Source organism: Salarias fasciatus, chromosome 3, assembly GCF_902148845.1.
Source record: "Salarias fasciatus chromosome 3, fSalaFa1.1, whole genome shotgun sequence".
Taxonomy (NCBI): domain Eukaryota; kingdom Metazoa; phylum Chordata; class Actinopteri; order Blenniiformes; family Blenniidae; genus Salarias; species Salarias fasciatus.
Genome location: NC_043747.1, coordinates 9523459 through 9546469, shown reverse-complemented (window position 1 = coordinate 9546469; position 23011 = coordinate 9523459). Strand labels below are relative to the sequence as shown.

General features: G+C 47.3%; 1 protein-coding gene across 3 annotated transcripts in view; it reads right to left on the bottom strand.

Moving 5' to 3' along the window:
* stim2b (stromal interaction molecule 2b) overlaps positions 1-22648 on the bottom strand; it is a 35835-nt gene extending 13187 nt beyond the window's left edge. The window contains exons 1-2 of one of the 3 annotated variants that reach the window (XM_030085032.1): positions 21759-22648; positions 5282-5412 (exon numbers count right to left, since the gene is read on the bottom strand). In XM_030085032.1, the coding sequence (XP_029940892.1) occupies positions 5282-5412; positions 21759-21891 (264 nt within the window). In that variant the 5' untranslated portion in view covers positions 21892-22648. Of the gene's footprint in view, positions 1-5281; positions 5413-5498; positions 5577-21758 lie in introns of those variants that run through there. The other 2 variants (XM_030085041.1, XM_030085049.1) reach the window with 2 other exon arrangements.
* Positions 22649-23011: the final 363 nt, after the last annotated feature.

Genomic DNA, 23011 nt, shown 5'->3' with positions numbered 1-23011 from the left:
ATGTAACACCAGGCACAAACTCAAGCGGTCGGCCCTGCTGAGTCACCGGAGGGACCGCCACACGTGCAGATCCAGCTCCGAACACATCCAGTCCTCCTCGCAAAGACGCAGGCTTCCGAGGACGAATTGACGACTTGTCCTTTTTCTTTGGGGTTTCTTGTTGAAAATGAGACCACTCTCTGGAGCGCTGCCACAAGAAACGCCACAGAAAAAAGGGAGGGAATCGACGACGGGACAGAGAGCCTCGGCTCGCCCTGAAGGTCAATGGTCGGTCCCGCAAGGACAATAATGCGTCCACATGTCTCGGGGAGATCTGGCCGGGAGCGAGCGTGACAAGAGACGCACACAGAGCAGGCAAACAAAGACATATCTGTTCACAACGCATTCCAGATCGGCTGGAGTTGGAGACACGTCCCATGAGCCTCTGCTCTCCCTCCGACTCCTTTCACCCCCTGATATCTGCTGCATCGGTCCATCTGTCCACATCTAGTCATATAACCCAGTGGAAGTTATTAACATCCACCGCGTTTCCATCATCATAACCCCAAGCGCTGATATTCTAACTCCGCATCGTGCCCCGGCATTAATCGACATTAATCACAGACTGCTGATAAAAAAAACCCACCATTTTGGATGATTAATTGTTATTAATGCGGTGTGAATTAGGGACAAAGGGTACAGTGCAGTCCGCTATGATTTATTAGAACATGAACTACGGCAACACGGCGGATTTATCACCCGGATCGCCTCATCACTCACACGACAGCATCGGTTTATTTCACATTTGCAGCTCGTTGTGAGGGTGAAGTGTGTCTTTAAAACGGGTGACAAATGTTTCACTGTATGTTGTCAGGAGCCACGGTTCGCGACCTCTGCGGTTCAGAAAAGTCCACAGTCATTTTCATGGACCAACGATTAACTATTGCAGTGACTGTCAGCCACAAGACTACCAAGTTCCAGGAGAACATGGACGAGGAGTCAAGGCACTCTGGAGTCCGCCATCGTAGAATATTATGCAACAACTTAAAAACCTACAAGTCTGAAATCTGAGCGACAGCAGGTAGAATTACCAAAACACTTCCTGAAGCATCACGTCCAGCTTCTTTACTGGAATTCCAAGAGAAAAACTGCAAAATTTCCTGATTTCACAAGTGGCAGTTCACTTTACACGCATGCACAAACACACACACACACACACACACACACACGCGAACATGCTGTGATGGGACCAAACCACCAACTTCACACTGCTCTCCAAACGGAGCCAAACACACTAATCAGCGTCTGGTCCTGCTGTTAAATCCAAATCCTGGTGATTTTGGGTGAAGAAGCCACTGCAGCAGCAGGATGAGGAACAATTTCACGCCGGGATTTTGGGACCCCAGACTTGGAGGGTGATTCTCCAGGCTTTTTCAGATCACTGATCCAGCACAGAGCGCGCTTTATGTGTGGATTATTCAGAGAGTAACAGACCCGACTGTCAAATATCTTAAAGATAACAGTTTTAATCTCATTAAACTGCCAATATATCATCCCATTTTTTTTGTTTTATTCCTTTGCAAGAAGCAATGAGCCACTTCTCAAATGCACGATTTCTTGATCTGAAAAAAAAAAAGTGTAAATAAAATCTCCAGAACATTCCCAGACAAGTCAACAAACTGCTTCCAGAAGCATCTTTTAATAGATATACCGAAGCCTCGAAGCTCCTCCAGCCTCCTCAAGTTTCTCCGATTCATTCCAGCCTCCGCTCAAGTAAGACATACATACAGTATGCCCGCACGGATGTAGAACGCACATGCGAGCCTGATTTTTCCACCGGGGTGTTATGCATGACCTGTCAACCGCTAATAAAGTGCACACACACACACACACACACACACACACACACACACACACACACACGCAGTAGCCGAGGCACACACTCCCCGCCGCGACGCTGGTCGGGTTCATGAGATTTCAAAGTGATGCAACACGATCCGGCGCAACGCCGCCCTGGCAGACGGGCAAAGCGCCCCGGGGCGAGGACCCGCACCTGCCGTCCCCCGGCGCGGCGGCCGCGCTCGACGGCGGGGGACCTCCGGACGCCGCCCAAAAAACCCCGGGGGCAACGCCCGCGCACCGCCGGGTAACGGGAGCCCGGATCACGGCGGACGGGCTCGGGTTGCTAATAAAATTCCCGCACAGTAGTCGCATTCTGGACGCTCTGAGAAGGCCGTCAAAAAGCCGTCACCCCGACGCGGCGTGCGCACGTCCACAAGACCGTAAAACCATTAATTCAGCAGCATGCATGCCGACTGCCATTGGCAGTATTTTTATTGTGCGATGTCCGTCTTTTACGCACGCCGCTGAGAATGTCCGGTGAAATCTGACGCCAGTGTATTTTAGTTTTGCTGGTATAATCACTTTACAGGAAAAGGGGGCAAGTTCAAGAGTTGATGGGTAAATTTAGCGTGCAGCCGCGCTGCGTTACACCCATTTTAACGCCTTTCAGGTGAAAAAGTGTTTGTTTCAGAAAGAAGTTTCCATGCACATGGCAGAAACGCTGAAAACAATGTGGTTGACGCGCTTCAGTTCCTCTATTAGCTTCTCTTTATGCCTTCATTTGATGCTTTTACAACAGAAAACTGCTACATAATATTAAAATTAGTGTCTTTATATGATTTAATGAACAAAAATGAATTGTTTCCTTTTTTATTTTCACTTGCAGCCAAGTTGACAAGCTTTTCTCATGCAAACTCAGAGCTCGAACTGCGGATTTTCAACTGAACGACCAGAGACACTCTGAAGCTTCTGGACGGTTTGATTCCAGTTGGGGGAGTTCAGCCAGTGAGCAACACTCTTGTTTGCTCTCCCTGCACTGTCAATACGTTTAAGAGCATTCAAATGTGACCAGGCGGGCCTGAAGTGACTCTTACAACCGGATTATTGTCCAAAAAAACGAGAAACATGAGCTGTCCCATTTTACTCACGCAGAATAACCCAGACGGAGATTTGAATCTGCTGCTAATATATAATTTGTTCCGGTCATGAGCAGACATGATGAAACGAGGCGCAAGAGTAAAAAAAAAAAACGAGCGAATCCCTCTGCTCGACGCAGCAGCGATGTTGCAACCTGCACGCCGGCGTTTTATCTCTGGGCTTAAAGAGCTAATATGTCTGCGTGGGTTCACAGTTCAGACTCCGACGGGGGAAACGGGGACGGAGCCACGGCAGGGAAACCGTCACGGCGAGCTCGACTTAAAGCGCGAAGCTTAATAGGTCGAGCTTCTGCAGGGCTGCTGCCGCCGCTCAAACAAGGCAGAAACGGCTTCTGCTTGAAACACAAAGCAGAAACGCTTGCCTTTGTCTGGATCAAGCACGTGGCGGCCGGATTTAAAGCGTCTTAATGCTCTTGAAGTTTCCTAGAAACGAGCGCTTTTGGACAATATCTGCGCCAGACATCATGAGGTTTAACACGATTCGTTATTGATTTTATGAACTTATTACGTCGTTGCGGTTTTCCTAGTTTCCACATTTTTGGCTTACAAGATTATCTTTTGTGGTTTGGCCGCTCCCAGAAACAAAAAAAAAAAAAAAAACTAACTAAAAACTAACATACACCAGCTTAAAACACATTTTCTTGGCTATAAATATTCCCAACATCAGCTGAATGCCAGTGGTGTCGTTGTCCCTGTAAATCTCCTCTGTCAGTGACGGGGTTTCATGTCGTCTTTAGTGCCATCGAAGGAATCTCCGAAATGTGTGTCATGAAAAACACAGCTGTGACATTACGAATGAGGCTCTCGTCTCGTGTTAACCAATCCCTTCAATATCAGGACAACGGCAGGAAGCGCTTTGTGCGAATTGTTGGGTGAAGCAACAGAAACACTGTCTCTCCTGCTCTCCTGCACCCACGTGTTTTTCTCCAGCAACCATCTGAGCACAACAACAGAAAGACGAGTGTTTTCAGATGGACGGTCGCCGGCACACTCGACCAACCTTCACATGATCCCAGCCCTGTGTTTTGTAATCTCTACGCCTACTGCAGACTGACTCACGCTCGCATCTAATCCCAACTGTAACACGCCAAATCGAGAGCAAGCATTCACGTTACATAAGCGAGGGAAGAAGAAGAAGAAGAAGACTAATTTCTTTTAAATTACATTTAGCCATCAGCTGAAATAGTGACGTGTTATGAAACTTGCCTCCTCAAGAAGCCCAAAGAAGAAGCTGGAAAATCCTCCGCGGTGAGCGGCGGCCAAAAACAACTCGGGAGAGAAACGCACGCAACTCGCTGCCCTTATAAAGACAAAGGGTGAAAACCGACGAGGGGGCAAGTCAGAACACACTACGGGCATCGGACACCCGGCCCCTTAATGTGGGCCGGGGTCCAGTTCTAGCACCGAAACCCCCTCCGTACGCCGTTTCCCCCGCTCTCCCTCAGGCGCCGCCGCGGGGCCGGGAGATATTAACGCCCGGGTGAAAAAACGACCCCTGCCAACACACACACACACAAACACACAACGCAGCCGTGGTCCCGGGTGGCCGCCTCTGAAAGCGAGAGTCCGTTCGACTGCCGGGAAACCGGCGGGGCGCGGCGGGTCGGGGGGGGGCTCTCGGGTGTCGGCCGTGACCCCAGCAGAAACCTCCAGCCTCCAAACACCCTGTTTAACGGCATCAAACGTGCCTGAACCGCAGTGTTTCTCAGCTCCAAAACGGCGGCATAATATTGATGAAAAGAGCCACCGGGGATGTGTGAGTGTTTCTGGCGGTGTGTCACGGTGTTAGGAATGCTAACTTGGCCGTCTCCTCCAATGACGAACCGATAATTATTCAAGTCAAATGACTTCGAGGCCGGCCTGGTGCCGCCGCCGCCGCCGCCGCCGCCGGTGCCACAGGCTCTTCCTCACGGGAGTAAATATTTACTGGTGTGCGGCCGATCCGCTCCCGAGCGTGCGTCTGTCAGCATTTCAGGCTCTTCGAGTGAGTTTTGTTCAAAGAATGCAAGAAGTGAGGATTTACAGCATTCCTGGACGAGAAGACGAAGGCGGCTGTGGGAGTTAAAAAAAAATCACAAGATGAGACTCATTGAAATAAAGCCAAGAGAAGTCCGGATTTTACTTTGATGACTCAAAATATGACTTTATGGAGGCCTTGCAATGAGATCTAATGACAGTAAATGTGAACTGTGATCAATTAAGTCGAAAAGAAAACAAGATTCTCATCCCCTCGACACGACACTTGTTGACCTGCTCACACAGCAGAAAACCTGGGAAAGCGACGGATCGTTTGTCCCGCTCACCTCCACGCTCTCGTTGACCTCTATCCCGCCGTCGTTGTCGTCGTCCAGCTGCTTGTGGATGTGCCGCAGCGCCTCCAGGCTGAAGCGGTCGGCGTCGCCCATGCATGGCGGCATCACGATGAGGCACGGATCTGCGGGGCAGACGGGAGAAGCGGGTGAGGGACGGCCGGTCGCACACAGATCTGTGGAGTACCGAGAAGCCGGGTGGAGGCTGCACCTGAGAGGATCTGGATCTGCCTGAAAGGCTTTTCCACACCAAATCATTGTTTTTTTGTTTTTTTTTTTTTTTAGTTTTGGTCACGAGTACATCCGCGTCTGCTGCTCACTTTCAAGTCCTTATCAAACCACACGTCGACTCAACCCAACTTTTCTTTGTGAGTCATGAAGTAACGGCAAATATGTTGCATGTACGCACAGTAAATGCAAAAACAAAGACAACACAACACAGACAGTACGTCCCGAACACAATGAGCAAACTGTAAAGAGTTTTTGGAGCATTAAAAAAACAAATGACTCAACACAGAGTGGTTTGTTTAGTGCTGACATGTTTCTGTGTGGTTTGAAAGGAGAGTCACGCCTGGAGCTTTTTGGAGAGAACGGCTAAAAACAACACAGAGGAAGACACGGCCGATGCCTCTGATTTATCTCCTCATCAGGACGGAGGGCATTTCCTTCAGGCCGCAACTCTTCAGGCCAGTCTGTGCGAACAAAAGCTCGTCTTGGGGCCACACCCGGCCAGGTGTTTTTCCAATGCGTCGCGCTTCCTTGTTTGAATTAAAAGAAAGAATCGCGAGAGTCACATTTTTACTTCAAGCAGGGCAAAGGCTGTATTTACACAGCAGGAAGTTCAACAGGTCGGCCTTTCATTTTGATACACGTCTGAGAGTTTTAAATTCCCGCAAACACAAAGGCAGCGTCTCCCTGCAAACACCTGACGTTTGTTCTTCTTTTCAAAAAAGCCAAAAGCAGGGATGTCAAACGTCAGACCGATCGGCGCTCTGGCTGGACTGTCGCGTGCTGTTGCCGTTTCCGCAGCGTCTCCAGGCACCCCCCCCCCCCCCCCTTGTTTTTATTCAGCTACCCGCCTTCGCCCCCCCCGCCTCCCTCCTTCGCCCCCCGCCTCCCCCTGGGGCCTCCGAGCAGTGGACAGTTTGCACTGGCCTGAAGCCAAATCGTCCCAGCAGGGCCACAAAACACAGTCGCGTCTCAGCGGCCGTGGAGACGGCGGTGGCGGCCCGCGCACACGCACGGATACGTCACCATCATAAAGCTGTCCCGGTCCCTAAATATATTACACACATAAAGAAGGAGCACTTTTTGTTTTTTTTTTAATTGTCAGTCCAAAGGCCTTTTCTCACACAGCAACACTGGAACACACACATACACACACACACACACACACACACACACACACACAGGCTTTAAACAAAGCTCCACAGCAAGTGTACAGACGACAGAAAAGCCACCAGCAAACCCAGAGAACTCAGATGATTACAAAGTAGCGTAGTGGTTAACACGCTCACCTCACAAAGTGAGAGTATCCCGGTTCAAGTCCGCGTTCTCCACCATCCCCTGCTAAGTTAACGAACCAGCTGCTCGGATCAGTCACACATCATCCGGCAGAGGAGAGGACAGCATGGATCTTGATGTCTGACTCCTTCAAGTACTTCCCTAAGAATCCTTTTTTTTGTGTGTGAGTTTGTAGAAAACTGACTTTGAGCTATTTTCGGCGATTGTTAAAAAGTGTGTTTGTGATCGTGTGCAGCCCGCCGGCCGCCGTGTGGCATTTTCTCCTGGTTTTTGATGTCGGATCCGTTTACCGAGAGGAGACTTGACACGTTAGTTATAGAATTGCCACTTGGCAATCCACGGAAGAAGCAAAAGGAGACATTCGATTGGACGCCTGCCCGATGCTAAGTTTGGACGAGAGGACGCTGGGGAGGGATGAACGTGTCAAAACCAAGGAACCGGCGCTGCGCCGGGACTTAACCCCGGGACAGCCGAGAGGTTAGGTAACGCCGCCATCACTCGTTCTTGGGCAAACAGACACAGTAAAACCCGGCGTGAAGCGAGAGTAACCAAAGCAACGGCGCGGAGTGCGTCAATCGAGAGCGCCGCTGAGAGCCGGAGGAGGTGGAAGACACACAACGTGGGAAAAGATCGTCTTATTATCAACAGGAAATATTATCAACACAAAACGCCTCGTTCAGATAAGCTTTACTGCTAAAGTGTCCTCCCGTCTCGGCCGACGCTCGGTCAGGAGTTGCATAACGTATTTGCTTAGGTTGCCCGGGAAGTTTACATGGCCTGCTGTTTGCATAGCATGCATCTAAGATTCGGCTGTTTGGTTATTTAAAGACGTACACACACACACACACACACACACACACACACACACACATCATTTCCATGCCTTTCTCTGGCTTTGTATTAACTTGTATGCCTGTGTGTACAGATATAGGTGACTAAACAGCCCATTCACACACACACACACACTCTTCCACATCCTGTTGTGAATCTCAGTTAAATCCTTTGTTTAGCAGGAATGTCACACTTGGCTGAAGCACACGTCTACAAACAACTTTCCCTCACGCTGATGCCTCCATTTGTTGTCACATCAGTCCATACAGTAGCAGCCTGCGTCCTAATTCTGTAATTTTTTTCGCTTGTGCTGAACCCTCGATGAACCGACTTATCTTCAGAAGCTCTCAGACAAAAAAGATATTTCCAAGATAGAACAAAACAAAAAAGACAGAAAAAAGAGAAACACTGTCACTCACGTGCAGCATTTAGGCGTGCGATTCACAAATCCCACATCAGAAGCTTTTCCTTCCCAGGTGGCCTGTTTTTGAGTGTGTTTGAGTCCGTTTCGGGGGGTGGGGGGGGGGAATGTTTGCACTACAATGAGGAACCATGTGACGGGAAGCGGCCGGCGGTGACCCCGAGTGTTCCGGCGGGACGCACGCAAAATCAAAACAGCTGGGACGAGCGGTCCCGAAACACGACAAAATTGGAAAGCACTGAGTTATTTTTAACCCATCAGGCTCCCGGTTGTCAGGATGTAAAAAGCTCAACAATGGCAGAGGTCTCCCTAACTCAAACACACACACACACACACACACACACACACACACAGCAGGCAAACACAAAGCAGGAAAAGCAGTTGTAAAATAATTTACTTTGCTATAACTCACAGATGTGTGCGAGCTGTCACCGAGGGCTTCAAAAGAATTTCATACCAAAGCGTTCGGTTGTCAGCTACCAACTTTAAAGTGATTCTCGCTACTTTTTTGTGGCACATTATATGCATGTCATTAGGAGGGTCCTGTCTTCATTTTTAGCGTCTCGGTTGGAGGCAGGAGAAGCAGAGCTGAAGGTGTCTGTTTGGTTCACCATGTAGCCGATATATTAATCCCTACAGCGAACAGAAATCTGGGTCTGATTGCAGGTTAGAAAAACATTTTCTGTCTCCACGCTGCTCCAGAGGCTTCGTAAGGGTTTGATGCGCAAATACAATAAACCGCACAGTCTTTGTTTGGTGCCGTTTCCATGCAAAAAGTCAGAAAACCCAACATAAATGCAGCGGATCCATCAAGATTTTGAAGTCGAGTAGCCAACCAAGTATTTTCAGAGACATAAAATAGCTGAATCACTTGACCTTCCGTCCCATTCACCCCCCACCAGTGTTCAAACAAGACTCGGTTATAAAGAAACACCTGAGACCTTGGCAAAGTTTTATCACTCTGCAAAATGACAATAACAGCCACTGGTTGTAACTAATGAGATGAAAACACACAAAGGACAGGTCCCCTTTGTGAAGAATATTTCAATTATAGAATAATTTAAGAATATCATAATTATATAGAGAATAATACGGACATGAAAATGAGCTACAAGTCAGCATAAAGTTCAAATGAAGGATAAATGTGTGCACAGAGCACCAAACAGTGTCTGCAGGTCAGAATCTCCTGAGATCCTCACCGAGGAGACTGGAAGCCTGTCGCCTATCTCCCTGTCTCACTTTAGATCAAATCCTGGATGACGATCCAGATTTGCTGCCCTGGTTCGGGTGAAGGGCAGAGACAGGACAGAACCAAGAGCGCTGGATTTGACGGCTCCGTCATCTGACTCCCTCGTCTCACTGCTCGAGATTTCTCCGGGTCGTCAGCTATTTCCTGCTCGAATACACACACTCACACACACACACACACACACACCTAACTCATACAGACTCCAAGGTGTCTGAACGACGTTTCAAGACACGATGAGCAAACCAGGATGAAGCCACGAGGAAACAGATCACAGAGCAAACACCCCGCTCGCTGAACAGACGAGCGCGAGCAAGTCAAATTTCATTTCGGAGATTCTCTTGTTAAAAAAAAAAAAAAAAAAAGAAAGAAAGAAAAAGAAAATTAGGTGACAGGTAGTCGAGGTTTGACTGGTTTCTTTTTCTCTAACAACTCCCGAGGGTAGGGTACATCTGGACGAGCTGAGCTCAGTGAGGAAAGGAGAGAGAAGGACTTTAAGGTAAAAGAGCTGCTTGAAAGGAGCTATTTCTGCATGGCTGTACGTAAATTGGCATAAATAGTACAAGAATATAGCAAATAGTTTATTTAAAGACACACAGCTCAGAAAAAAAAAAAGAGCATCAGTGCAACTTTTTAGGAGTTTGGATGAAAATAACAACTTCGTCACTACGAAATCTGTCCAGTTGAAGCCTGAATTTCTGGCTCTTTGCATTTGATTTTTGCCAGATTTAACGGCGAGCGGGGAGGACGCGGGATGTGGTCCGCACTTCCCCGCGCTCTGTATCATCACCAGCGTCGCACGTGTCAGCCGTTCATTAGATCCACCGGCGGCGCCACAAACCCATCAGCTTCCAGGCATTTGCCACACGAGCACGAAAACATATGGATAATAAATGAAAAGTTAAGCGTTTCCTTCTAAATTCCTGTGATTTATTGATGAGATACCGTGGAAAACCCCGCGCCCCGCTCCGAGGTGGCGCCTCTCCTGCCTGACCCCGCCAAGATTAGACGCTCGGTGTGTTTTTAATGAATCGGGTGAAAAATGCCCTTAATAAACCAATCGCATGCCCCAGATTGTGCGAAAGCGAAGGAGAGGAATGCGATGTCCCCTGTAAGCAGCGTCCAAATGGCGGCGTCGTAAATCAAACCGACGGCTCAGTATTAAAAGCGAGTAAATAAAGCTTCTGAGAGTCTACCATTTCAGCTCATCAGCAGCCATTAATAAGACACAAATATCGTTAGCCGCCTACAAATGCCACCAGCGATGGCAGCGAGAGGGGAGAGGGAGCGGCGTGGTTAGTTAAGGAGCAGGAAACAGGATACAGAAAGTGTCTCTGTGTTACTCTCAGTTTGCACAAGCTGTAAAATCGAAACGCGCCACCGGCGAATATTTGGAAGCGAGGGAGCGGCAACAACACACTCCGGACAACAGTTAGCTACTGCTAAGCTAACAGGTAACCAGCTGCAAAATCATCAGTGAGCCTTGATCCAGGTTTCATCAGAGGACTCCCAGACAGACACATTTCCAACGCAGACGGAGTGTTGCGAAGCCACACGAGTCCCGGGATCCAGACGACCGACGTGTCTGAACAGAACCTGACCCGCCCTGAGCTGGATTAACTTTGTCGCAATTTGCCGAACGCGCGACACAACAAAAACTGTCGATCCTGCAAATAAAAACAATAATAAAGGCGGCGACTGGCCCGCTTAAGTCTTCAGGTATGCATGCTATGAATGTGCGCTGTCCAAACTGCAATCGGCACGTCAGCGCTCACAATAAATGCATGAAATCATACCATACAGTGAAGCTGGTGTCAAATTACAGGCCCAAAGAAAGTCTGTTTTCAAGGAGGAGACAGCAGGTCAACTAATGGGCTTCATTACATAATAAGGATTTTATTTTTTTAACCAGTGAATGATGAAGATTCATTCAAAGAACGGATGCTGGATACTTTCCCACTTTTTTGATTCATAAAAACCAGCAGTGTTTTCATGTTTGTTGAGTCCAGTAGAGACGCTACCTTAGTGATCTTCAAACCCAACTCTGTTTTCACTGCTGTTTTATTTGAAAAAAAAAAAAAAAAAAAAAAAGGAAAGAAAATAAAAGGGGGACGAGCAGGGAGGACAACTAGAGCAAATCATGTAAAGACTCACTAAATCTGAGCCAAAAACTTCCAGAAAAGGAGACACTCCATGCACCCCGGCGTCCCAGGAATGCTTCAAAAGCGGCGCTGGACACGAGGTGTGCGGCGAACGAGGGCGGTCCGGAGGATGAAAAGCAGGAGAGGGAGAGACAGAAAAAGAGAGAGGGGCGGCTGAGCGCTCGTTTAATTAGCTGGTTCGGCCTCCGACATGCTCCTCTGGATGTGAGGTTAATGGATTGCACGTCTTCAGAGAGTCGAACCAGCGGAGCAGACACTCGAGGGGGGGGGGGGGGGGGAGGAGGATCACATGCTCGGCTTCAACAGTTAACAAAGAACAATGAATCGCACGGCGAAGCCCCGGCGTGTACGAGCCACGCAGATCAGGTCACTGAGGAGTCGGGACAGTCTATGCAATCCATGCTGATCTAAATCACACACGTGTGTAGGGGAGATGCATCATGGGTAGCCCCAGCAGGGATTACGTGTTCCTGATCTGTGACACAGCCTCACAGATGGTAATCTGAGGGTCGGGACTTTCCCAGCGGACCTCCAAGAAGCAGAGAGATATTAAAAAAGCGGTAAAGTATGTCCCCAAAAAGAATAATTTCTTCATTATATTATCTCTTACTAAAATGGTTCCATTATTCCAGAACGGGATCAGCGCCTGCTCCGTGTAATACGGATACAGTCAAGTTGTTAAAATCAAGACAATCGGCTTAAATATTACAACATTAAGGAATAAATAAATCAAGGTGAGTGAATATCTCTAGAATAAAGTCAGACAGAACAATGAGTACAGCTTTCACAGCAGAAAATAATCTATATCATGTCGAAGGTTTACAGCCGAGGAGGGAATCACATTGAAGTTTAGGGATCAGTCCAATTTCGTCTTGAAGAGGCCAAACTGTTAGAACTATGCCATTTAAAGTGTCTTTAAATTCAAGTATACTTTATGAAAATATTTATATTTTTATATATTTTTTAGTGCTGTCAGTTTTAATCGCATTGATCGCAATTTAATCGCATTGATCGCAATTAATCGTGATTAATTCATGGAGAACTGTCAACAATTAACTTTTTTAAAGTTGAGATTAATTGCAATGAAGAATCTAATCCTCATAAATCGGTCCCAATGTCAGGAAAAAACACTATTATCCTCTAGTTCTTTTCTTTGACCCAATGGATTAATCGCAATTAAAATTGACAGCACTAATATTTTTGCTATTTACAATTACCTCATGAGGCATTTATCAGATTATGAAGTCAAAATAATCTGCAGTAAATACTCACCTGGAGTTGGTGTTATTTTTCCAGATGTTTGACGTCTTTAAAAACTTGTGTAACTTCACGACTTTATTGTAAAAACATCACTAACATCCCATTCTTACTATATTGGTCTCATGATCTTACTTCATTACTTGACCAGGCTCTTTAGCCATGCTTATAATTGTTTTGTTTTTTTCCATGAATAGTATTTTATTTTCTGAAATAAACCACCTATTTTTGACTGGTTACATGTTTTCACAAAACAAACTTGAGCGTCATAAGGCCCGGGGGGCCTAATGTGTCCCTTGACTGGACCTCAGGGTGTCATGGGGAAATCCTGAGTGAAAAAAAAAAAATACTGTTGTCTTCATTATATCTAAAATGGTCATTTTTTCTTTCACACCATTGTCCATTTTTTCATTATTGGTTGGATCTGGCAGAGTGACACGGAGCGACAATACCTCATAAAAATGTAAAAAAAAACAAAAAAACTTTTTTATCACAAGATAATTCTTACTGAGCAAAACTGACCCAATAGGAATTATTTTTCATGTGGGGAAAATTACTTGCCGTCTTCTGATTTACAACATTCTCAGCACTGACATCTACAATAAACCAACTGAACACTCCGATAAACTAGTGCTTCCTGTATGTCTTGTTTTGAATGCTCAATGCTTCAAGACACATACATTTTTAGATTTTTAATGTGAAATTATTGATTTGCTGATGTGTGAATTTCAACATTGAGCATTTAGCTCAGCAGTTGTTCGACTTCATAACTGTGTGGGGATGTTTCCCACGTGAGCTGAACCACACCGGTCTTGTTATCCGTGCCGCTCGGCCGGGCGACTCGTGTTACCGGTGTCTGGTTGTGAAGGGAACCCGAGCTCATGAATGGCACGATAACCTTGAAGGAAAAACGAGGGACGAAACGCAGCGCAAGGAACAAAAGCCCGCGGGCCGCTCGCCCTCGGTATGAAATCCATCATCTCGATTGTTTACATCCTGCTGGATCTCGTTCGCGTCGTTGAAGAAGAAGGATTCCAATGGCATTTATGTGACGAAGAACACGAGAAACATCTGGCTCAGAATCCGAGTGTTTAGTGTCTTCCTCTAAAAGTTGAGGTATAAAGTTAGTGTCTTCCCTCAGTATGGGAACGTCACGGTTGGATGATCTATAACTAACAGTAGGTTTGGCCCGCCGCCAGCATCCTGTGTGTGATCTTCACCTTCCTGCTCGACAGGATTCTGCTGTTTTTTGTTACTTTTACTCGTCCGCGAATGGATGCGGATGAGGACGGGAGACATAATACACCTGCAATTAAATCATTCCTAGCCAATTCCAACAAGGCTTCATACATTATATAACACCAGCGTTAATGATGAACGATGAACAGATGTGGAGAGAAAAAAAAAAAAAAAAAAAAGACTACATTTCCCAAAATGGCAAAGGAAAGGCTGCACAGACGGAAAGTTAAAACTTCCTGAACACACCACATGTACGCCAGGGAATCGCCTTTTATCACACCTCTCTGATGTGAAATACAAACTGGATCCACTGAAGATGAGGTCAAGGAGAGGTCTAAAGACTTAGGGTCCTTCAGCAATGAGGCCACAAAAACCATGTTTAACAAGTCCGAACTGTACCTAATTTTGACTCTCAAAAACAGTGAAGGGATCACATCCATGTCACCCTCCAGCTGAGCGTCTTCACCTTTTCTCGTTTATTAGATTTGTGTCTCCGCACTATGCTCGGATCCCTCCTTGTAAATTATTCTGTTATGAGCGCAGGTCAAGCGCACGGACGTCGGTGGAGACAGACTTGCGAGGCGGACGGCATACCAGAGAAATCCACACCGCTCTTTGCCCCTCTTGCCCAGGCCACCGCATCACGTGCCCCCTGCTGAGGGAAAGTCCCTGAAATCAGAGGGGACCGCTCGTCACGTCCAACGTCTAACTTTGAAACCCACTCAAATATTAATAGATACATTTGCCCAAATTTGAACGGTGAACAAGAAAGACATCTCTACTGGCCTATCGGCTGGGCTGCTGTGTGAAATCAGCTCAATGCTGGCTTTAAATTTAGAGTCTCACAAGTTTTACACTAAAATAAAAAGAGTCCTACCTCTGTTTCTTACAGAACAAGGAGGGTAATGACCAGGAAATGACAAACACAAAGAGACAAAGCCATCGAAACTATTTTGGACATGTGTGAAGGACATAACATTGGCTTCTTCCTGTGTTAAGGTGACGAGTGTTATCGCGGCCGGCTCCACTCCCGCTACAGGACGAGGCTGTGACCCATGACGGCCATTTTTTCTGGATTCCGTCTTGCCTCAAGGCTGCAAATGATTTTTTGAAGCCAAACATTTCGTTGCGTAATCAGGAAATATAAAAAAGTTAAAAGAACCTGTTCTGCCTGACCAGAGAGCAACACTGCGCTTCTCTTTCTACCTGTGTGCAAAACCACAGCGTTACATAGAGGATGTGAGAAACAGAAAGGGGAACCAATAAACACCGACGGCTGTCTGTTTTTATGGGGTTTCTTCCTGCTTGCTGGTATTTAGTGCTGCCCTGAGTGTCGGTCGGTTGGTCGCCGGTGTCTCTCGTGTCCGACGGCTCCCGCGCTGCCAACGAGGGGGATCAACGCCTCGGAGTGTGCCGGAGAGAAACAACAATAGCCCCGACCTTCGCGCTCCGGGCTGGTGGAGGGCAGACTGCTACTGTATTCTGCTCACGGCAGGAAACGCCGTCCAGCTGAGTACAGTGACCTACATCTCCTGCTGAGAGGGGGGTGGGGGGGCTGTGGGGGGGCTGTGCGCGAGTGCATCGGCTTACCGGCTGACAGCTTTTTTTTCTGCTTATGAATGAATTATGAAGAACACAGGGGCGTGCGTGTGAAACGAGGATTCGATTCTGCTCGGTGACAGAAATAGTTCAAATTAGGGAAAAAAAAATAATACACAATAGGAATGATTGGAAGGCTAATACAGGGATTAGTCACTTAACAAAGCCTACGAACCAAGAATTCAGGTCATTGATTGTTTCAGTGCTTGTTAGTGGCGTTAAATCCAGCCTCAGATCTCCATCGCGGCGGCACACTGGAGTAAAGCGCTAAATAAACCAACCCCCCCACCCCCCTCAGCGAGGCCTGGTCCTACAGTGTGAAGCATCTTCGTGGGAAGAATGACCCCCCACCACCACACGTGGCACTTCTGTCTCAGGTCAACCACAACAAGGATGCATGATGGAAAATGCACACGGAAAACTTTTCCACTGGCTTTAAAAATACACTGAAGGGGGGGGGGGGGGGGGGGGGGGGGGGGGGCGCTTGTTTGGGGGCGGCACTCATTAGGTTGGATCAGAACCCTAAAGCCCCCAGATTGAGATGGCTGGCAGCTGTTCCTACTTATTGGAACAGCAGACGGATGTACAGGGCAGGGATGTCCCTGTGACGGATCTGCAAGTGAACATTACCTCGCTCGATTGATTTTACAATAAATCTATTTTCACTCTGGTTTGAGCAGCAGAACATAAAAAATTCGAAATTCAACAAGAGTTTTGGATGAAGAGATTCATTAACGGCAGAATCCATGTAAGAGTGTTTGTATCTCGTGGGAAGAACAACTGAAGATCAGAGAGCAGGACACGGTTCGATGGCCTGACGAAGGAAATCAGTTACAGAAACTCGACCCTGAGCTGCATTGAGTAGTGTGGAACATGAATGAATGAAATCAGTGATTCTCATCACTTTCCTTTTGGTTCGCACCACTTCCTCAAATGTTGTGCAATTTATTTATTTTTATTAAAAGACAACACCGAAACAACGAACTGAAAGACGAGCACTCGAGGGGTATTTTTAGCAGGAATATATCTATCTCAGATCAGTGTGAGTTTTCGGGCCGGCTGTGGTTTTCATTATGTCTGGGGTTTCATTTGGCCGATGAGGATCCCTTCAGAACAGCCTGCTCTCCTCAGACAAGGGAAACGGCTCTGCCTGTCGAGCTGTCCTCCACAGAACCGGCGCATTATGACTTACTCCGTGTTCCCGCTGTCACTTTATCACTATTAGTCCCCGAGCAAAGCCAAAACTCTCTCTTCCTCTCAGCGAGGACGCCCTCCTTCCCTCTGGCGTGCATGTGTGTTCATTTGATATAGAATTAGAGCGCTGGCCCGCAGCGGTGGAAGCAATGCAAAAATGCAAATTCCTGTGCTCCCTGCAGTACTTAAGCACGCAGTGGACCAGATAGGCAAATGTTAAAACTCCCTTCCAAACACATTTATTAATGCGGCCACTAAGCTCCGAGGTAGCCGGCGCCACCTCTGATTCACCTGCATAAACAGAAATACTGTACCAAAGTTTTTTTTTTTTGCGTGCGTTACATAAAGCCCGTGTATCTGAGGCGACTATCATCCAGCAGGCACGTTGCTCCGGGACTGGATGTTCCCTGCGCCCGGCGGGAGGAGATTTGTTTGTTGAAACGCCAAAACAAGCTAAACACCATTAAAACGGGGGAAGGTCACGTCTTCGCCGCCCCTCTGCAGGGACCCCCCCCCCCCCCTCCGACTAACGTCGCGTTCTTTATCTGCTGTTGAGCATCGGCCGCCCCGAGTTGCTTCTCGCAAGCGCTGATTTATTGTTGAGGATTCCGGTCCGTGCTCACACTGAAAAGACCAACGGCGAGGAAAAAAGGTGCAGCTGGCAAGGACAAAACTTTGAGACGTGTCGCTCTCACTCCACCAGACTGTGAAATGTGTTCAGAAATGAGCACAGAACTACATTCGCACCATGACCTTCAATTCAAATCAGCTGCTGTCGGTCGTCCAACTCCTGTTTGCTTTTATTTTTCAGAAAAAAAAAAGAAAGAAAAAAAAAAGGACGCTCCTACAGCAGAAAAACAGCTAGTTCCTCCCCACTAATCACAGATGTTGGCTGCTGCTCTGTGTGGTGACACAAACACAACTAATGGGAAACAATCAGGCCGTGTTTAATTCTCCAAAATAAGTGGATAAGCTGTATTCAAACGCAGAACCGGTTAAAACTGCAGAGTCATCCCACCGTTCAGGATTCCCTTCGTCTTTTGCCTCTGGGGACCGGTTTCCCTGGTCTTTGAAGGTGGAGAATCACAGGTGAGCCGAGTCACCCACCAAACGTCAAACCCCGACCCCGCGGTGTCGCCGCCCGGCCGCTCGCAGCGGGATAAATGGCAGCTTTGAACCGCGAGCCGCTTCAACCCGGACTCCAACCTCAATTACCGAGAAGCTCCCTCAGTAGCGCCGAGGCCGAGGGGCAATTAGAGAGACTGACCCGTGTCTGCGGCCCAGTGTGTGTGTGTGTGTGTGTGTGTGTGTGTGTGTGTGTGTGTGTGAGAAGAACTGTTTATTACCACCTCCATCACGTTATGTAAGTTTCTCAGTGAGATAATATTCGTCAGTGTCACAGGTTTTGTGGCTCAGTCTGACACCGTTTCCCTTTTCATCGTTTTGTTGGTCACTTCATTGTCCCACTCTTCATTTATGATTTATAATCTGTCAAAAATTCAGTTTCTTCTGATTTCAACAGACACCTTACCATTCCTCACTCATGTTGATATTGTTTTTTCAACTTTTCAGTTACATTTTAATGTTTTAACTTATTTTTTTCTGGCCTCATTCTCATCCTGTTTTCTTGTTCTTTCCTGTTTCCATCTTATCGCCTCATCAGTCACCTGAAGCATCTGAATCATGCTAACCTGCATGAAGGGCTGCTGCACAAATAAACTTTAACTGAAGGTTGCTTTTAGGAATGTTTTCGAGTGAGAACAGAAAACTTTGGGGCGTCCTTTCACACAGCGCTGCTCGGAGCCACTGAAAACACAACTAGCTGAAAATGCTCCGACTCTTACGGAGAGCGTTTTCAGAAAACAAAAAAAAAAATATGAGTTTTCAATGGAAACTTCAATCAAAAGACAAACTGTTCCTTTAACATGGGAAGGAAACATTTTTCTCAATGCTAAATAAATAAATCCCTTGAATCTCGAGGTTAAGGACATTGGAAAACATGATGGACAAATACGGAGACTCGAGTTTTCCTCGCACCAACACGGGACCGGAGGAAAGGCTGCTGACCTTTCCAGGGAGCCGTGTGGGAAATAGGCAACGGCGTCGTGATGTTTACGGACAATGTACCGAGCCTCCATCCTCCCTGCCTCTGCTGCGCCTCTTTGTTTACAAGGGGAGGACCCGGCCCGTTTCCATCCAGCTCCGCCGCCGCCGCTCGCTGCCGTGGAAAAGGGCAAATGTGCTTTTGCCATATTAATCAATACACAGTTCGTCCCCAGGCTCATTTTTCAGGAGCGGCGCAGCACTTGTGAAAAACAGACAGTCATGAATAGCGAACAGCTTGTCTGGGATGAAGGTTTACTGGAGCGTGGAAGTGTTGGGTTGGACATACATGCACGAGTCCGAGCGCCTCGCTGAGCAAACCGTCTTGTGTGACTTTAGTCACAGCGTTAGCAGAGCAGATCATTGAGAGAGCAAACAGCCCAAAGTGTGTAAGAGTCACTAAAACAAACAGGTGAAATTGCCATTTTAAATGTACTTTCATAAGAAACAGTATTTGCTGATATTTGCACTGACGACGCTTTTGTTTGAGGAAAGCGAGCGGATAGAGGTGAGCAGCACGACCGGAGGTGAGCGTCTCATTCAGGTGTTTGTCAACGGGGAGTCCTGCTCCCGGTTCCAGCAGGAGATCATTAACGCTTTCATGGAATCGGACGAGAAACCCTCATAAAACTAAACGCTAATATTTGCCTGAGTGAAAATTTGCATGCGAGCACACAGAGTTGAGGGATGTTTCTCTCAGTAAATGAGTCTCTGAAATGTTTGCCATGACCTGTGCGAACACCGAGCAGGAAACATGCAAAACTGACCGTTCGGGTTTTAAATGTACTTTCGTGGGATTTCGTCTCGAAGATGCATTTTTGGGTCAAATCCTGAATACCAGATAAAGATTTAACCATTTGAGTCCTTGCTGATGGTGCCATTCGAACGCCAAAACAGATATTAACCACAAATCATACCCAAAATGGTAGTAAGGCCACAGTAAAAACTACACTTTGCATGACTTTGCATGTTCTTCCAGCACTCCAGTTTTCCCCGACGGTACGAATGATTCGCTGAAGTTAAAGCTGTGTTCCTGCCACAAAACGAAACTGAAGCAATGTTCATCTATCGTCTCCCACTTCACATCATTATAAAGACATTACGACAGTTTGCTAAACGCTAAATCTAAGCTTCCTTTTTTGAAAATGCATATTTTGTTTTAAGAGTTCAGCAGAAGAATAATCTGCCTCTGCATTAAGAAAGAATCCAAAACAGGCAACGATAAGCAAACTCATCTAAACAGCTATTAAAGCCACTCACTCGGGTTTATTTCCATCTTAATATAAGGTGAAGGTGAAGACACCAGTGACCAGTTTTCCAGAGGGACTGTCAGGCTTGATCTTGGCCCAGAACCTCAACTTTCTGAGCTCTCCATTGGGTGCCTGCCTTCCGGTCCTGTCTGGGGTTTGGTGGAGCACACTGCCGTTTGAAGCTTTATTTAACAGGAGGAGCAGATTTGTAAGAAACCATCAAAGCAGGAAAAGGCTCAGCGCACAAGCGTAAACAAATCCACGCACGGTTGTCAAAAAGCATTAGTGTGATTGTCACTTTGAAAATATTTATATAATTATCATGTCTGGCTGCATCGCCGCTAATTACTGATGCCGAGAGTGTTGTGTGACCTTAAGTCTATCTTTCTGTGGTGGTGTCAGGCGACAGCGAGTGGAAGAAACTGAGGCGATGGAGCTGTTTGGAGAGTGAAAACAGGATGAGCATGGCATGAAACTCGCCATGCTTACTCACATCCCGGTCAAAATGTGGCACAGAGGGACGGAGAAAAAAAAATCCCATCTGACTTTGGCTGACGATGCTTCACCACCATGGAAGAGGTGCAAGTCCATCACAAACAAACAGAAGTTTACAGTCACCGATGGGCGCGCACATGGAGAACACGCTGAATCTGCACGGAAAGGCCTCAAGCATGAACTCCTCTGGCAGTGAGGAGTGAGTACCGACCACTACGCAAACCGTAACACTCTACAGAGAATCCATCCATCCATCCATCTTCGGGACCGCTTATCCAACTGATCCCAGCTGAATACGAGCGAAGGGACGGTACATCCCGGACAGGTCACCAGCAGGCTTCACACAAGGTCACACTGACACCTGCAGCCTTCGCCTGCTTCCAGAGCCACGCATTAGCCTCAACATGTTTTACACTAATTATCAAACAGGATGAACTTGAACTACTTGATGAAAACAAATAAACCGACTGACATGCTAACATGTGCACGCCGACATTCCCATACAGGCCCCAAGTCTGCATGTGCACAAACAGGAGCAGGTGTCTTTGTTTAACCTTGCCAAGTTGAGGCAACCTCCACGCAGAGGAAAAAAAAAGACTGAAATGAGCGCCGGATCGACGTAGATAGGTTAAAAAACAAATGCAAATAGATGGGAGCTGTGTCAATAGTACCTGTAGCAGCGATCAGCATGGCTCCAGACACACGGCCATGTAAACAGAGGGGCTACTCTGCATCTGACTGCACATGCAGGATTTATCTGTGCGCACAAAATGAGGAAAAAAAAGAGAAAAAAAAAAGAATGGGGGCTGGAAGAGGGGGGTGTCCTCCTCCTCCCCAACAACCTTGATGGCACATGAGGTGCACCATTACAGTAAACACCGCTGGTGAGGATGCAGCCTGCATTCCTGTCATGTCATGCATTCCCGGGTAATGTACAGAAGGGGAGGGGAGGAAAAAAAAAAAAAAAAAAAGGTGACTGTCGACATAAGATGCATCACTTTGCATTAATGCTCCTGCGCAGGGCATTCCTCGGCTTCCCCCGGAAAGCTACTGGGAATGAAGAGGTGAAAAAAAAAAGAAGAAGAGGAGGAAGGAGGGGGGTGAATGGGAAATTCTGCACATGCATATCCAACATGGGTCCGGGTCTTACCTGTGGTGACTACAGTGTCAGCATCAGGCTGGTGGCTGGGCAGATCATTCGAGTAAGTGCACTCCAAGCCCAGTACCGCATAGATGACGAGTCCACGTAGCAATACATTCACCAGCCTGTGGATGTAACTCATGGTGGAGATCTAGTATCCGAGATGGGTGGGTGAAATGTCAGGGTCAGACACAGCAAGCAATGCAATCTGGCTTCTTCTTTCTTTTTTTTTTTTTTTTTTTTTTAAGTAACAGAAAAAAAAAATGTGGTGTCACGAAGTAAAAAAAAAAAAAAAAAATGTAGATTTATTCTTTCAGCCTCTGAAAGAATAAAAACTAACAGCCTCTAGTGGGCTGTTTCAGAGGGGAGACTGCCACCGCCAGCAAGCCCCCCATTTCTGATACAACAACAAAAAAAAAATTAAAAAAATTAAAAAATGGCTCTAAAAAGGAGAGCAGAGACGCACATGCAGCCTGTGAGGAGTCCAGACCGCGCAGGAGCAACATTAAATCCTCACGGGGAGCTGTGAGTTGGAGACAGACAGTCTCTGTACTTCCACGTACAGTACACAAACACCGGGGACTGCCTCAGCATATTGAACTCGCAGCGTCTCCGAGGTCCGCCTCTTCACGGGGAAAGTGGCAAATCCCTTTGCATCAAAACCGGATCGGGGAACCCGGTCCGTCTCCGAGCCGAACCGAACCGAGTCCACACGACATCCGCCGAGCTCCGGGTCCTGCTTTCCGAGGGTCTCCGAGCAGAACCGACCGCGCACGACATCCGCCGAGTCCCCCGCACGGAGGCTTTTAGGTCCCCCCCCCCCAGTCCTGTCAGATCAGCTGCTGCTCGCCGGCTGATGCGGAGAGCCGAGCGGGGCGGAAGTCAGTATGCAAAGCGCTTTGACATCAGGAGGAGGAGAAACGAGGAGGCGGGGGCGGAGGAGGCTTCAATTCGGCCGCCGGTGTTTTGGTTTAAGTGGTTTCCCTGTTAGCTAGTGGCCGTCTTCCGCTTGCGTTCCTCGTTGCTGGTTTTCAAAAGTCACCGTGAGCCTAAAGACCCGACACAAATATATAAAACAAGACAAAATGCAGACCCCCCCCCAAAAAAAGGTCCAACACTGCCAAATTTAACTGGGAATACAGCGTTAAATGTGTTTTATACATCTGCAGCAACAGCGCTCACTACAGGAAGTCGGTCACCATTTAACAGGGGAACCATTTAATCCGAAACACCGGTCCGGGGGCGTCTGTTTTTGTTATTTA